Source organism: Ascaphus truei, chromosome 1, assembly GCF_040206685.1.
Source record: "Ascaphus truei isolate aAscTru1 chromosome 1, aAscTru1.hap1, whole genome shotgun sequence".
NCBI classification, from domain to species: domain Eukaryota; kingdom Metazoa; phylum Chordata; class Amphibia; order Anura; family Ascaphidae; genus Ascaphus; species Ascaphus truei.
This window is the reverse complement of record NC_134483.1, coordinates 250,225,029-250,241,471: the sequence shown is the minus strand read 5'-3', so window position 1 is coordinate 250,241,471 and position 16,443 is coordinate 250,225,029. Positions and strand designations below refer to the sequence as shown.

Genomic DNA, 16,443 nt, shown 5'->3' with positions numbered 1-16,443 from the left:
GGTCTAAATATTAGGCTGGTTGCCGATCTGCTGAAGAAAGGAGAGATCCTGTCCTTCCAGGAACTCCGAGACAAATATCAGTCTCAAGACCTCCATCTGTTTAAGTTCCTGCAAATTAAACATTTCCTACTATCACTCTCCCAAAATGCCAAATTTCCCACACCAACTAGATTTGAGTCCTTGTGCATCAAAGGCGCCAACCAGAGGGTCCTAATTTGGAGATCTATAGGGGGATGGAGTCGGCATCTAACCCCCGACCCACCGCTACATGCAAAAATGGTCAGAGGATCTTAATCTAACAATAGATACGGAAGACTGGGAGGATATCTGGGAGTCTGCCGCTAAAACATCAATTTGTACAATAACAAAAGAGAACATCTACAAAATTCTATTCCAGTGGTACCTAACCCCGACTAGGCTGAGCCAGATCTTCCCCGGCACGCCTGACCTGTGCTGGAGAGGATGTGGTCAAAAGGTGGATATGTCCCATATTTGGTGATCATGTCCAGCGATCCAGAGGTTCTGGACTATGATCCCGATGCTCCTTCAAGAGATCTCGGGCCTCCTACTCCCCCTGGACCCCATGACCTTTGTGCTGAGCAAACCCATTGATAACCCCCCCCCCCCCCACTATCCAGATTGGTCTCCTCCATTCTGACTGCAGCTAGATGCTCAGTCGCGGCGGCCTGGAAACAGACTAACGCCCCGTCGAGAAGCACGGTAACCAGAAGGATAGACACGGTAATGTCCATGGAAAAACTCACAGCTATGCTACACAAAAAAATGCTGCGGTTTTGGAAGACTTGAGAACCCTGGTTAGACTAGCAAAACCTGGGATTGTACCAGGCTTAGGCTGCGCGTGCACCGGTGGGGGGGAGGGACCAGACACCTCCAGGACCCCCCTCCCACGCCCTTCCTATCCCCCCTGGTCTGTTCGTCTACCCCCCTCCCCCCCTTTTTTTCCCCTTCTTTCTCTCTGCTTCTTATAAACGAAAAACCCATTGGTCAATACCTTGTCGAATCTTGTTATGTTGTCATGTGCTCATGACTTTTTTTTTCTGTACCCATGTCTAAATATGTTTGCTACCAATAAAAAAAGATTGATTTAAAAAAAAAATGGATACATTTGAATTTGGTGTTGATAGCTATACTTTTTTGATTTTTTATAGTTTCCATACTCCCCAGTGACGCCAAATTTTCCTTCAGCCTTTTTTGTCAGAGAGTGGCCTACAACCCATTGGTGAGTAAAAAGGTTTTACTTGAACTCCTATCCAGAAAATAATTTGGACATGTGTTTGGTCCTGAGATCTTGCATTTTAGCACCAGTTTGCAATTAATTATATTATGCCTACTCAATAATTTGTGAGGCTCTATGAGAAAATGAATGCACATATTTCCACTGGAGATAGCAGTGACAATGAGGACAAGTAAGACAAGACCAGGTACAAAGAGAAACTAGGATGTGTTTGCAAAATAGCAGAGCCCAGCACTATTATGGTCAATTGCATATCAAAGACACAGACGCTTGCCATTCAAAAGGGGATCGTCTCCGAATAATAGAACTAGATGTTTGCACAGTAGCACAGACTGGTCAAAGCTCATCTTAATCCTCTCATGATCTGAGTCAGCTTTATGGATAAAACAGGTTTGAAAAATACTGGTACGGTTGGAAGGACATATGTGTTAAAAATGAGTCAGACAATGGGAATGGGTCTTCTCTGTCTAATAACACTACAGATCACCAACATTCCTCCTCCCAGTAGATATATTCCGAAAAAGTTCAATTCCATGTGTGCATAACTTAATAATACCATGGTTTCGTTCAAAGAAGTAGTGTAAAGACAGAACATACAGAAGAGCCCAACAGTTACATATTGTTGAAAGAATACACATAATGTGGAAAACTTACTCCCAATTCTGTTAAATCTGTTATTTGGGTTCAGTGATTCAATTGGCTTAATCCCTATGCTGCCTTGCGTTAAAGGCATATCTGAAAAGAAAAAGGGCTTAAAAAGTAATAGTAGTGTGTCAGATTTAAAAAAAAATCTGACTTTATTAAACATTGGAAGAAAATCAATTTGGATGATATAGTTACAACATTTTTTTACAGTATTTGTGCTTTGAAATCAGCAAGAAAGACTTCCTAAAATAAATGTATTATTATTTCAATAAAAAGAGGCATGGTACAGTAAGTGTAATATAAAAAAAATATGGTATTGTGGGTATGTAAATCAATCAAAAATAGTGGCACCAGTCTGCTTTGTAAATAACAAATGTAGTGGTACTGTAAAGTGGTCTGTAATTAAAAAATAGTATTATAGGTCAGTAAATTAAAAATTAGTGGTCATCAGAACCCTCCTCAAGCCACCTCCCCCGAATCATCACACTTCGACCACTGTATGAGAAAGTTAGATTTCCCGATTGAATCTCCTATTTGAAAGGAACATAGTAATACATAATAAACAGAATGGGGAGTATGCATGAAAACTGTGCACTATGCTCCAAAACACAATTTGCAACAGCGACATATGTATGAATTCTACTAATATTGAATATCGTATTCCTTCATTATCCAAAAACCTGTAGCTGTTCCCCAAAACCCAATAACGACAGACTATGACTTTGGATGTAAACGGTAACAGCTTTGTTAACAAGTAAAATAACTTAAATTCTTGTCAGCCAACAACATTTTAACCATATTTACATTTTATGCTAGCCATTGACACCAATGACAAGTGGACACGCCCACCATTAGTCACCAAACCTTAGTTCAGAACCCCCACTGCAAATAAATTGTGATCCAGCTGGCAAGGAACCCCGCCATGATAGAGGCCATTTTAAAACTCAAATGGACTGACATCCACCCAAAGCCAGCACCCTCTTAATCCCATTCTGCATCCCTAAATTAAGAATATCCAAAGCAATATCCATTGGATGTACACCATCTCGTCTTAACAGGTCCCTGTTATCTCCTTCCAGATCTGCTGACTGCTCATTTATCACCTGAACTACACCCAAGTTGTCTGACCAGAAAATTAACCTTTTGTTCTTCAACCTTTCCTCCCATATCTCGACTGCCACCACAATTGGGAACAATTCCAACAACACCAAATTCATTGTTAATCCTTCCACCCCCCCCACCAAACAGGCCAATGCCCTGCACAGCACTCCCTGCCATGAAATCCCCAAAACCAACTGAACCTGCTACATGTGAGAACAGTTAATTCTTGACTCCTGCTGCCAGCAGAATTGCGTGTTGTAACCAGATAGGAATGTTTGCCTAACATACAAATCATCCTTCATTGGCCTAGTAATCCTTACAAAATTATGCTGACACACAATGCCTTTGGTTGCCATAGCCAACCTCCTACAAAAAATATGACCCATAGGCATGACCCTACATAGGCATGACTGGCAAAAGCCAAATCACCAACCATAAGACTGAATTTGTTGTAATTAGAGATGGGCAAATTTTGGGGGCGGATTTGGATCTGCATCGGATCAGCTCGTTCCTTTGGTCCGCATGGATTTCCACGGTTCAATCTCACAAAGAACGATTCTCGTTTTTGCGGATTTTTATTATTATTGTTAATACAGTCCATGGTTTTGCAACCCGTGCACAGATTTGTGGAATCCAATCTGCGGATTCAGCAATCCGTTGGTGGATTTTTAAGAATCTACCAACGGATTACTGAATACCTTGGATTGGATTCTGCAAATCGGTCAACGGATTGTATCCAGTGGCGGGTTTTGAAGAATCCACACGGATAAAAACCGACCAAATCCAGTCGCGAATTTTACACCGAAAAATGGATTTTGGGGGAAAATGCGAGAAAATCTGGAAAACGGATTTGGGCGGCCCATCTCTAGTTTTAATGCTACCTTTCTATCTTTTCTCAATTCATCCACCAACTTCATCAACCATTGCAAGTTCTCTTGAGGTAATCTGAAAAACATTTAATCTGTATCAGTCTCAATACCCAAGAATGACAAAACCTTGGTCAGAGCTTCTGTCTTTACTTTCACTGATGGAACCCCAAAATGCTTAGTTATAGCCTCAAAAGTACAAAGCAGGTAAAAACATAACTCACTATATGATGAACGAACAAATAAGAAATCATCCAAATAATGTAGAATTCATTCATAACCTGCTTCGCTAGCCATTCTAAAAAGTGCTGAACATTTTGAAATAATAACATGGAGATAGAAAATCCTATCAACTGACAACCTTACATATGAGGGCATAAAAGGTGGACAGGCAGCAATCGAGAAACTGACTCAATGTCTGTGTTAGCCAATAGTGCATCTTGGTCTGCCTCTCTTATCAACACTAGATCCTGAACAAAAGATGTATACAGTAGGATACTTTGTAATTCTCTTTTTTCAATATCATCATCAAGCCTACATTTTCCCTGCTCCTTCTTAGGCACAAAGCCCAAAGGGGAAACTCTCAAATTATTAAAGGAGCTACAAGTATCATCTAACGGCCCCGCCATCCTTCCAAAATAAACTTTCTTTATTACTTTTTCCTCCACTATTCCTCTATGCTTACTCACCGATTTCATATTACCAGCATAATACCCATGCTGCTTTCTTTCTAAAGATATCCAATACCCACCCAAAAAAACTTCCCTAATAATTACGACTTCCTGCTTCCTGAGATACCTGCTTAGGTAAGGAGACATCTCGCTGATGCTCAATGGCTTCTCTTCTTGACCTGTATTGACTTGACTCAGACTTGTATTGAATATAAGGACAAGGTGTGTAACTTGAGTGTATCAGACCACATGTGAATAAGATTAATTATTATTTCACTAATGGGTAAGCAAATAGATTTGTCAGTCCTTTTCATCCATATTCAACCAAATAATTTCTTTTAAAATTGTAATGACAATATTTCACTGGCTGTAAAGTCAGTGTAAAGAGTAAAATTATTTATTATACATTTCATTAAAAGCAAACCGTTTCATTTCTGGTGCAATAATGTACCTGCAGGTCTGCTATGATGCATTTTTTTATTCTGCTTTATTGCCTACTAGAAAATCTATGAGAATCAATCAATGGGGAAAAAAGAAACACTGCTCAGTATTTAGTTCACTATAACAGACGTTACGTTTATTCACAAAATAACGAGTACAGACCTGAATAGGAACAAAACCAGACAATTAAAGACAAACCTTCACCAAGGTTTTGAAGACACTTATTAATCATAAATCAGATCGACATGGGAGTCGCAGGTGAGGAGGTCATTGCTATTGCAAGTCCTAATAGGGTAGCATATGGCATACTGGATAACCCCATGCACACTGTGTATTTACTATATCTCCCCCATGGGAGCTGCTGAAATTACTACACTCATTAAAGCTGCAGTTGAGGCTTTTTTTTAAAAAAAAATTATAGTTTCATGTGGGCAATTTCTACTTACCTAAAGAACTGCATAGCTGCTGGTCAATTCGTTCTCCGTTTATTGATCAGCAAAGTTTGGCGACATCTTTAAATATGGGGAATGTATTTCCTCTGTTTCTGTCACTGAGTGGAAGCTCATGAATATTCATGAGCACTCCTGCACTGACATGTTCAAAAGGGAGGGCAGGGCTCACAAAGGGGTGTGCCAGGGCTTGTGACAGGACATGAAGGGGCAGTGCCTTAGTAAATGGTTGTTAAAATAGAATACAAGAAAATTAGTCTTTCAAAGTTGTTGTTTTTTAAACAGAAAATGCTAAAAGTATTTTTTCTTACTACAGAACTGATTTATTAAAAAGAAACACACATGCAGGATATTGACTGAACTGCAGCTTTAAATTATAATAAATTAGAACCTCCTTGCCTCTATTTCGTGTTACAGAACATGTGTTTAATGAAGAGATACAAACACAAACACTATCATCTTTTTCTCCTTCTCTCTTCTTCTGGAAGAGGAAGAAAGATAATTGTAAGGTGCCAGATTTTTGTGGCTGAAAAATATGCAAATTATTCAAGATCAAGCAAGTTTCAACATTTACTTTCAGTCCCCTTTCTTAGGAATACTTTGGCCTTTGTGTACTAAAGGATCCTAAGCTGTAGGACACCTTATGACCCTTTCAGAATAATGGGATGTAAAATATATTAATACTAAGCACTTTTTTTTGTAAATATGGCCCTTTGTTGGATTGGTATTCAGACTATTATCTACCATGAGATGACAGGGCGTGAAAATCACCATCAGACTTCCTACAGATGCAGCGGCCATTATTCGAATAAAGCATGGAGCCGTTTTCGTGTGCGCTGCTGTACTCCATGCAGCATTTACGTGGCCAATCACCCCAGGCACTCATGTTTATCGTAGTTGCTTTGTTTGAATTTCATGGATTCTGTTTCGTATCCGTGGCAAAAATGAATGAATTGTAATGTGTACAATACTGTGCTACTGTGTCAATTTCAGTGTTTAACACTGTTTAACACCAAAATGCCATTTCCTGCACTCACGTCTTAAGGCGGGAAGGGGCGGGAAGGTATGAAGAAATCACGCGCCATGACATGGGTATTCCGAGGTATAAAACGCATGAAGTATTCGAATAACGGCTGCTGCATCTGTACATTTTGGGAGAAAATGGGGTCCATGTACTAAGCATGGCAAATGGCTTTTTCGAAGCAAAATGGCACATGCCAAACTTATTTTGTATTGAGCGTGTGTGTGTACCCAATGTAGCTTAATAGCTCACATTTCTCCACTTGCTCTAGCTGTGTAAAAAATGATTTGTTTTATTTGGTTTGGTGCATAGAAATGGACTGTGCTTGGCGTACAAAGTTCTATTTCTGTAAGCCACAAAAGTAACTGAAAGTACATCAAAATTGTCAGCCATTTCTGAAAATAAATTACTGTGCCATATATCTTCAGCCGCAAGACGCGAATTAGCGACAGTATGGAAACAAACAATTATTCCCTCAATTTCCAAAGTTAAAAATAAAGTCTGGCAGATTTGCTACATGGAAAAAATGGTTAGTCTTAATAACGACACCAACACAGATTTTCAGAAGGTGTGGTTACCTTGGATTCTGAGTGAAAATCAACAAGAAATTAATACCCACTTAATTTTGTTGTCACAAAAAAAAAGGGGGGGGAAAAAAAAAGGATATTTATATTAACTGCGTGATAGAATATTTGATGAAATCTTGTTAGGTAAAATTGTAAATGAATGTGAACTTTCTCCCATCTCTATTTTCTGTACCCTTCCCTCCCCCCCCCCACCCCCCATTTTTTATTTTCTTCATTCCTCCCCTCTCCCTAAAAAATTTTTATAAAAATTAAGTTTAAAAATAAAATAAAAAATTGTCAGCCATGTTCAACATGGCGTAAATGTTAAAGACTCGTAATAGTGTTAGCACAGAATTAAGTTACTCTGTATCAACCCAAAAATGTATCTGAGAGCACGAATGTTTCATTGTACAGTATACAGTAGGATAGTGATTAGTGATTATTTTCATTGTATGGCTATCATAAGTAACATTATACTAATAATTGGCATTTATGAATAACTAATAAAAAAATACACATAATTCTATATTCATTTAAATTGTATCAATGAGGGATGTGTCAAAAATAATTTCAAATAACAAATTAAGTGTCCTACTGTATGTATGAACTCTTCATATATGGGACACATTTTTTTTTAACATTGTATCATATTTTAGCACTGACGTTTTGACGTGCAAACATTTTAAAAATTAACTTAGTACATAGTACTATTTCACAGTAGATAAGTGGCACATATTTAAAAGATGCAATCCATGCTGCTTTAAACTATTCCTTTCGATCACACTTTTCTTTATTTCCGTGTCAATTTTCTTTCCTGAGATACAAATCTTTGAGGAAAACGGTCTCCGGGATGGGATAACATGGCCAAGAGGGATTTCCATTGGAACCATATATTCAAATAAAAGGACAATATTAATCATTCCGTCACCTTGAATAATTTTATGGAATAAGGCTGCATCATGATTTCAACCCCTGTAAATGCATTTCCGAGGCGTTTGATGCATTAAGATGTCACTTATACCATGGCTGATATAACTCTTCGTGAACAGTTTTACCATATGTGACAGGCTCTTCATGCAGTGGAGGGGTTAAAGATGATATACAAAGTTTGCTCACTATTAAATATTTAAACCTTAATCCTGCATTGCGTCTGTTTCAAGATATTTTAAAGATATAATAGACAGACAGACAATATTCAGATGTGATACACTATGTGAGTTGTCATCATGTGTACTGTTTGAAAGAACAAAAGATATCACAATTTTCTTTTTTAATTAGTTTTTAAAAGTTTGTTGCTGTTACATAGTCTTATTTTGGAGGGATGTGTCAAAAATAGGCTGCTATGCTGCAAAGAAGGCGTTAAAAGTTTCAAGTTATGAATGTGGCGGCCTTATTCATTAAACTGTGATAGTGCTGATATCAGTGCGATAGCATATTGATAACATATTGTTTTATGACTTCTCCTGCAATCTCGCTGCGATGGTCCCTATTGCAGCTTTATTAATAAAGCTCCTCTCTTTTCGAGATTGGTGCATTTGTTCAAATTCAATTCACAAGGTTTGTTGCGTACTATCGTTAATTTTTTTTTATCTTTGCGAATTTGCAACGTTTTGGTTATTATAGAATATTCTCGTCGTGGTTTAAATTTAGTTTGACACATTTACGACTATTAAAATAAATAAACGAGTGTCATTTTTTTCAAAATGTAAAGAATTTGCCAAAATTCAAACGTTGTGAAAAGAAACAGCATGATCGCAGCAAATTAGTTTGACAAAAAAAAAAGTTTTTTCTTTATTTTTGCATTGATAACAGCTGCTTCCGCTGTAGAAAAAAAAACACCATTAACATCTTCCTTACAGTTGACAAGAGAGAAAGTGACTACACAGTGTAAAAGCACAAATATCAGAATCCTGGTATATAGTAGCACACTTTGGGTTATGTATTAATCACTATTCTCTGATGTATACTGTTCATAAACTTTTAAAGAATGCGAGATATAAAAGTATTGATCATTATATATGTCTTGCTGTCACTTAAAAAAATAAGTCCATAGCACTCACCAAACTTGCACTCCCCATCATGCACCTTGTGGATGTTGTCCTTGCCTTGGTGCAGCGACATCCAGCTGTGCAAACGCAGGGCACACACACTGGAGTGGGACCTCCCATCGGAGCCGCACACAGCACCGTCCTCTTCACACAGGCAGAACCCTGTCCCATCCGAGGAGGATGAGCCGCTCCCTGAGCTGGACCGGCTCACGCAGACCATGCCTGGGGCACAGCGAGCCCGCCTCTCACCCTGACCACCGCACTCCTCCGCTTCCAAGCTGAGGCATCGCTCACAGCAGTCACACTCATCCTTGGTCAGCAGCTCAGGGGCTGCACAGGTGACAGGGCGGCAGGTATCTTTATTGCAAGGATCACATGCAGAAGTTGCAGCAGCAGCAGTACCGACTCCTGGGATCTGCAGCACACACACACACAAGGGTAGCAGGAATAGGAAAGGCTGCATTTTCTTGGCTCCTTTGCTTGCTGAGTTTGAACTCAGTTACTCGTCAGCAGTGACTAGCTGTGGCTCTCCACCCAAAGACACTGTGGGTGTTAATGCTCTCTGACAGCAGAGACATGGACAGCTGCCTCCTGGTGACCACACCTCCCCATAGACAAGTGCCAAAGAACTTTGGAAGAAGGACAGCTCTTTACATCTCCCATTCAGATGGCACACATATACACTGTGGCTTTGTATATGAGGGGCGAAAACACAAAGGGCTGTGATGCATGTGACAAGGGAGGTGCCAAGTACATGTCCATTTAAATTCAATAAAAGTAACCCTGGTTATAATGACTGTGTGTGTGCTAATACTATCTTACTTGTCCTGTAACTAAGTGGATTTAAGGCTTCCCCTTGGATCTCGTGTGAGAAAATACTTCCTGGGAAACTGGTTTCAATGAATGAGTAGAGCACAGACAATAGAACACAAAGAAAAATGCAGAAAAAATGCACTTCTGCTCAGCAAGTATATGGCCAATCTTCACATTATAACTATTTGTACAGTGACAATTTTGTATATACAACAGTGACATTTGATTACACACAAACATATACTCATACTTAAAAAGGATATTTGATTTAACTTCTCTTTATTGATATTTCCAGGATGATGCAGTAAGTTAAAAAAATATGTTTTTGCAACAACAAAAACAAACATATGACTTTTAGCAGGACAAAGGGTAATCTGTAAATGTCATATCACCGCATATACAGCAAAGAAGTATTCATAATGGTGTATCCATAGAAAAGTAGAAATAGGATTCAGGAACAGACTAAGCTGCTAAGGTAAGCTTTTTAACAGGTTGGTTTTGAAAACTTAACTTGTACTTACAATTCATATGTGATCTTGGGAAAATCTGTGTGTCCAGCTTTCCTGAGTATAATTGGGGTATAACAATATCATTATTCCTTTCTCCACTCTTTCTTCTTTGGAAGTTATCTGAATTCTACCGTGAGGAATCTACCCAGAGAGGGTTGCATGAAGCAAAACTTTAAAAGCACATTGTCTCTAAATGTAAGATATGTGTATATAATGTAGATATTAAATAAATGTTTGATATACTTATCTTTGAGCATAGTTTTCTAGTTGAGATATTAAAAAAATACATTTAATTTTTTACTTTACCCTCATAACTAATTTGTGTCATGCCTTCTGCTGGCAGTAAAACACAAAGGCACATCAAAGCATATAAGAAAACAATTTAAAATATGCTGATTTGGTCCTCGGAGACTGTGGCATTTGTCTCCTTTTGATATAAACCAGTCACCACATGTGACTGAAGCCTTAGGACACAAGAACGAAGAACCACATCTCTCAAGCTTTGTGCTTCATCAAAGGAACTGTCCCTGATTTACCTGATCATTACAACTTTGTCATTTGTTTCTGATAAAGAAAAAAAAAACTTTACTGACTAAAAGAAAGAGTTCTATCTAATGACAGTGCTAATAATAAATGCAGCAAGCCAAATTAAGGGAAATGTTGGTCAAAGCCAGACAATGGAAAACGTTCTCTGCCTCATGTGTATAAATTAGGGTAATCATTTTGAAACTGAGGACTGACTGTGTGCCTCCGGGCAGCTCCTAAAGAACTGACCCAGTGTAATATAACCATTTATTTACTATACAGTACAGAATAAATTGGGTGGCGGATCAAATGGAAGAAAACAAATGCTGTCTTACCTAAAAGACTAAATAGTACATTTAAAAAGTAAATGTTCTTATTCCTTATATACTTTAATACTGGAACGGTGTGCGTAATATTACTTAGAAATTAATTGTTGGCAACTCTAAGGCTAAACCCTTTTTCAATATACTGTGAAGCATTCTTCACCCCGTTGGAGAGTGCTTTGAAGTGAAAATGTATACCGAAGCTTAGTAACATGCTTTCTATAAACCCTTTGCCGAAGAAACACAATGTATTGATTAATTGCCTAATCAGCATTGTAAGAGGACATGTGCAGAGGTATGCAATTGAGACTGTTTTAAGGTGAAAGTAAAATAAGGCTTTATTGCGCCTGTCACTTTAAACACAGCAAACATGTGAAAATCTGCAAACAAAATCTGCTCCACTTTGGAGTATATTTACACTTGTAGTGCAGCCCTCTTTAACTGCGTCGTTAGCCCACTGATTCACCAGCCCAAATCATAGAGACATATATATATATATATATATATATATATATATATATATATATAGATAGATAGATAGATAGATATATATATATATATATATATATATATATATATATATATATATATATAGATATAGATATAGATAGCAGTCTTATAAGAAAAGTCTTATCTGTCTCTTGTAGCTGTAGGGGAGGTTTCTCTGCTCTCTTGGGTCTGCACCCTTGTGTGCTAAGGCAATGTCAGGATCCAGGTTTACAATCTTGTCCCCTTTGTCTTGCTCTCAGCTTGCAGCTCAAGACATCTGTCCTTCCTTGGTTCAGCCCCCCAATTGTGAGACTAAGGAATTCTGCTCTTTCTGCTTCCTGGGTAAGCTCAGCTCACGTGTGAGCTCAGGAAGAATCTTCCCTTCCTGTCTCAGATGCAGGCTTTTTCTGATACCTGTAATCAGCCAGGTGGTGTTGGTTAATTGTCTACCAGCAGTTAACCACCACACTGCTGGATTAGAGGCACATTTTTGAACAGGGATAAGTCCCCTGTTACATACCTCCCCTGTTTGTGAGAAGCTCGGGCTTGTCACGGCCAAAGCCCATCCTTCCACTCTCATTCGAGATCTTTCTGTGACTTAAATGAGAGTGGATGGAGTAAGAGAACCCTCAGTCCCGCTGGGTTTGGAGCCCTTTCTCCAGTTTATTTGTGTCTCCTCCCCAAGGTGCTTGAGCTCAGCACTCCTCAGTCGCTCGAGGAGGACTTGTCCCAAGTATCGTCTTCTTTCTGAGTGCGTGGTCATGAGATTTCCCTTGCATCGGGCGCTCCTCTTTTTGTAGATAAACTGTGTGGCGATAGTTGTAGAGCAGTTAGGACTAGCCCTTTGAGTTTTCCGCCCTTGAAGCTTTCTTTCTGCACTCCTCCACTCAACAGAGTTGCCAGTTCAGCTTCTTTTGGATTGAGTTGCACTTCCACCTCCCTTTCCAGAGAATGTCCTATCTTCTCAGCTTCACTAGCTAAGGATTTTTCTGGTTTTGATTCAGCACATATACCTTTTTGTGTTGCCTGCTGGGTCGCTGAAGGTTTAGCTAGTGCTTGCTTAGGTGGTTTAGACTTTGCAACCTTGTTTTTTAGATGAGCGGTGTTCCCAGCTCTCACTGTACCCTTTTTTCTTTGGATTTTTGTGGCTGTGGGATACTGACGCTTGGTCAGGATGAATACTTGTCCTTGTCATACTGTAATCTCACCAGCAAGAGATCCCTGGTTTTTGAGTGCGTCTTGCAAGTCTCTTCTCATGGAATTTATCTGCGCACTTTGCTTTCTCTGAGTTTGTATCAGTGTCTCCTTCATATTCTGGAGCTCTGTAATTTTTGTCGTCAAGGTTGCCGCTGCGTCTTTTTTCTCCTTTGTGTACTGACTCAAGGGGATGGAACAGACTCTCTGTCTCTCCGCTCTTGCTCCAGTTTCTGGGCCTTCTCCCACTCCCTCTCATACAGGGTCACCTGGTATCGAAGCTCCGCCTCCAACGATGCTCTGGTGACATGCAGCGTGGCCTTTAGCTCCTCATACTGCTCTGTGGGAACACACTGCAGAGCTAGTACCTCTTTAGCAGCCTGCAGATTTTCTTCCTGCAGAGTTCGCTGCTTCTCCTCAGCATTCTGGAGGTGTGTATGCAGACCTTGTAGTTAGTTCTGCAGTCGGTGCTCTGCTTCAACCTTTTCACCTTCCAGTAGTTTCTTTATTTTTTTCCAGCTCATGGAGCTTTTCATTCTTTCCATTGACGTGGTCTGTCAACTCAGAATTTTCTTTTTCTAGTGTTACATTTTCTCTTTTTCCAGTCTCTGTAATATTCAGGGCCTCCTTGTAGTCCGCCTTCCATTTTCGCACCTCTACTTGGAGACTGACTGTCTCCTGGCGTGAGATTTCCTTCTCTAGGTTGAGGGTCTGAAGCTCCTTCTGAGAGACTTTGAGATCTATATTAAGATTGACAATAGTTTTTTTTAGAATTGTCCAGCTCCTCAACGAGACTGTGAAGTTCCTTTTTGGAGACTTCCAGTTTTGTGCGGCAGCTGCCGATCTCGTGGTGTGAGGCATCCAGTGCAGTGCGGAGTGTATGTACCTCCTTCTGGGATACGTCCACCTCCGTCCGGACAGGCATTCAATTCTGGCGAAGACTGTGAACCTCTTGCTGAAAGACTGTCATCTCCTTCAGTGCCTCCTCATACTTCTGCTTCAGCTTAGCCATTATTTTATCGGATTGGCTCTGCTTTTCCAATATGGTGGCATTAGAAGTGTTTGCAGTGGCTACCTCAGTCTTGAGATCCTCCAATTCGGTCTTGGCCGCAGTCTTCTGTAGCTCAGCATTATTTTCTCTCTCCCTTTCCAATTCTTCATGGAGCAGATCACAATTATGCCTGGCAGTGCATCTTCAGGGCTGGTCAAGGGATCGTCACTCACTGGTTCCAGCTTCACTTCCCTGGGATGGTTGGTTGAGGGTTCCTCACTGTTGGCACCGTACAGACACTTCTTTGGGTTACCCGACTTCTGCCTTGGGTTCTCTGGATATTCTGTCATCCGCATGACGAATCCTCCATTTTCTATAGGCTGCAGGGACATCTTGGTCCCCCTTTTTCTCTGCGGGAAAGCCCGCTTTTCTTTTTCCGCATTTTTGTTTTGGATGACTCCATCCCATCGGGAATACAGGGGTCTCCGTCTTTATTTAATACTTCAGCAGCTTCACTGTATCTGCCATGTTTTCCTTGCAGCTGCGTTAGCTAGCGTAGATATTCAATGCTCTGCTGCTCCCACTCTTGCCGATCGCATTCGTCATCATAGAGAGCGGTCTTTTCGGTCCGTACCGAGTTCAGGCACCCTCACCATTCTTGCAGTGTTTTCTGGGTGTGACTCGGTTCGGGTTCCCCATAAGAGATGTCTTCCTCCTTATTGGACTGGAAGGGCCACTCTTCCATGGGGTAGGGTTCATTACAGGAACGCTGCATCTTGTCCTCCATTTTGGGGCTACCAGGTGTATTTTTCTTCCTGACCTCAGGAGGTGCTATTGCAGCTGTTGCCACTGTTTTTTCTAGAACCCCAAATTGTGGTAGTCCTACAGGTGGGCATATTTTGCTTGTAGAGGTCGCAGCTCTCACAGGCATCTCTGTAGACTTTTTCTTTCCTTTGGTAAGTTTTACAATATTAGCAGTACTGTGCATGCATTCACTCTCATCATCTGAATACGGCCTGAAGGCACACTGCTCTGTGTGGTGGGGTTCTTTACACCAGGAACACATTTTCTTCCCCATTTTTGCAGAGTCTGTATTTGACTTCAGCTGGGCAGCCATTTTAAATTAACAGGTTTTTTTTTGTTTGTTTTTCCACACAGGTGTATTCTTCACCTTGACTTATTGGGGCACTATTTCTTTATATACAATGCTTGCTAGCTGCCCATTTCCTTGCTTCAGCAGAGGCATTAGCATCACACCTTTTTTTTCTTTTTAAAGAAAACAATAAACAAAGCCTAGCTCCTCTGGAGTGCTAACTCACTTCTTGAACCCTGACTACGGCTGGAAGGCAAAGCCCGTTTTTCAACAACCATATTACACATTATTGTGATAGACAAGTAAGGTTTACCTGCTTCAGCACAGTCTCTCTCTCTCTCCTCTTGGGATCGTGGGAAAGAGTCCATCTGTGGTTTTGTGGCTTTGTTCAGTGCAGTGTAGCCCTTTAATTCTGGTCTCTGTTGCAGATGAATCTTTGTTTTTATTGCTCAGGCTGTTTGCAAGACTGCATGCGGGGAAAAAGCACTAAAAAATTCACAGGAAATCTCCTGGGCCCCTTTTAACTTCAAGGGCCACCTCTCATCCCACTTCTTACACCATATGTAAGAGGACATGTGCAGAGGTACGCAATGGATACTGTTTTAAGGTGAAAGTAAAATAAGGCTTTATTGCGCCTGTCGCTTTAAACACAGCAAACATGTGAAAATCCGCAAACAAAATCTGCTCCACTTTAGAGTATATTTACACTTGTAGTCCAGCCCTCTTTAACTGCATGGTTAGCCCATTGATTCACCAGCCCAAATCATGGAGACATATATATATATATATATATATATATATATATATATATATATATATATATATATATATATATATATATATATATATATATATATATATATATATATGCAAATATAACTGTATGCTCATCTGCATGTCTTAGGCAGGTCTGCAACCCCGCCTTTCCCCATCATCACCCAGCATACAGCACTTCCACTGCAGCAAGGGATTCTGGGAAATGACATGCAAATGAGCACACAGTGTCACTTTTTGCCTCAATAACCATTTTTAACATGGTTCCCTATAGGCTTAAGCTTGCTGCATGGTCACAGCTTTGAGCACAGCCAGGGTTAAGGTGCATACCCAGAAAACCACCCACAGACAGCCGTTTCGACCTTGATGGGTCTCATCAGTGTGGGGTTGATTTTACTGGGAATGCAAGAGAGGCTATGGGATAGGCTAAACCATAATACTGAGTTAAGTTATGGTGAGTAACAAAAGTGACAAAAACCCTCCACAGGAAAGCAAATATGCAAATATAACTGTATGCTCATCTGCATGTCTTAGGCAGGTCTGCAACCCCGCCTTTCCCCATCATCACCCAGCATACAGCACTTCCACTGCAGCAAGGGATTCTGGGAAATGACATGCAAATGAGCACACAGTGTCACTTTTTGCCTCAATAACCATTTTTAACATGGT

General features: G+C 40.2%; 1 protein-coding gene across 3 annotated transcripts in view; it reads right to left on the bottom strand.

Annotated features, from left to right (window-relative positions):
* Positions 1–9,745, bottom strand: part of IGFBPL1 (insulin like growth factor binding protein like 1) — a 210,992-nt gene extending 201,247 nt beyond the window's left edge. The window contains exon 1 of one of the 3 annotated variants that reach the window (XR_012801937.1): positions 9,076–9,743. Coding sequence is in view for 2 of the 3 variants with exons in the window: in XM_075602978.1 (XP_075459093.1) it covers positions 9,076–9,526 (451 nt within the window). In the remaining variant the exon portion in view is untranslated. Of the gene's footprint in view, positions 1–9,075 lie in introns of all 3 variants that reach the window. The other 2 variants (XM_075602978.1, XM_075602963.1) reach the window with 2 other exon arrangements.
* Positions 9,746–16,443: the final 6,698 nt, after the last annotated feature.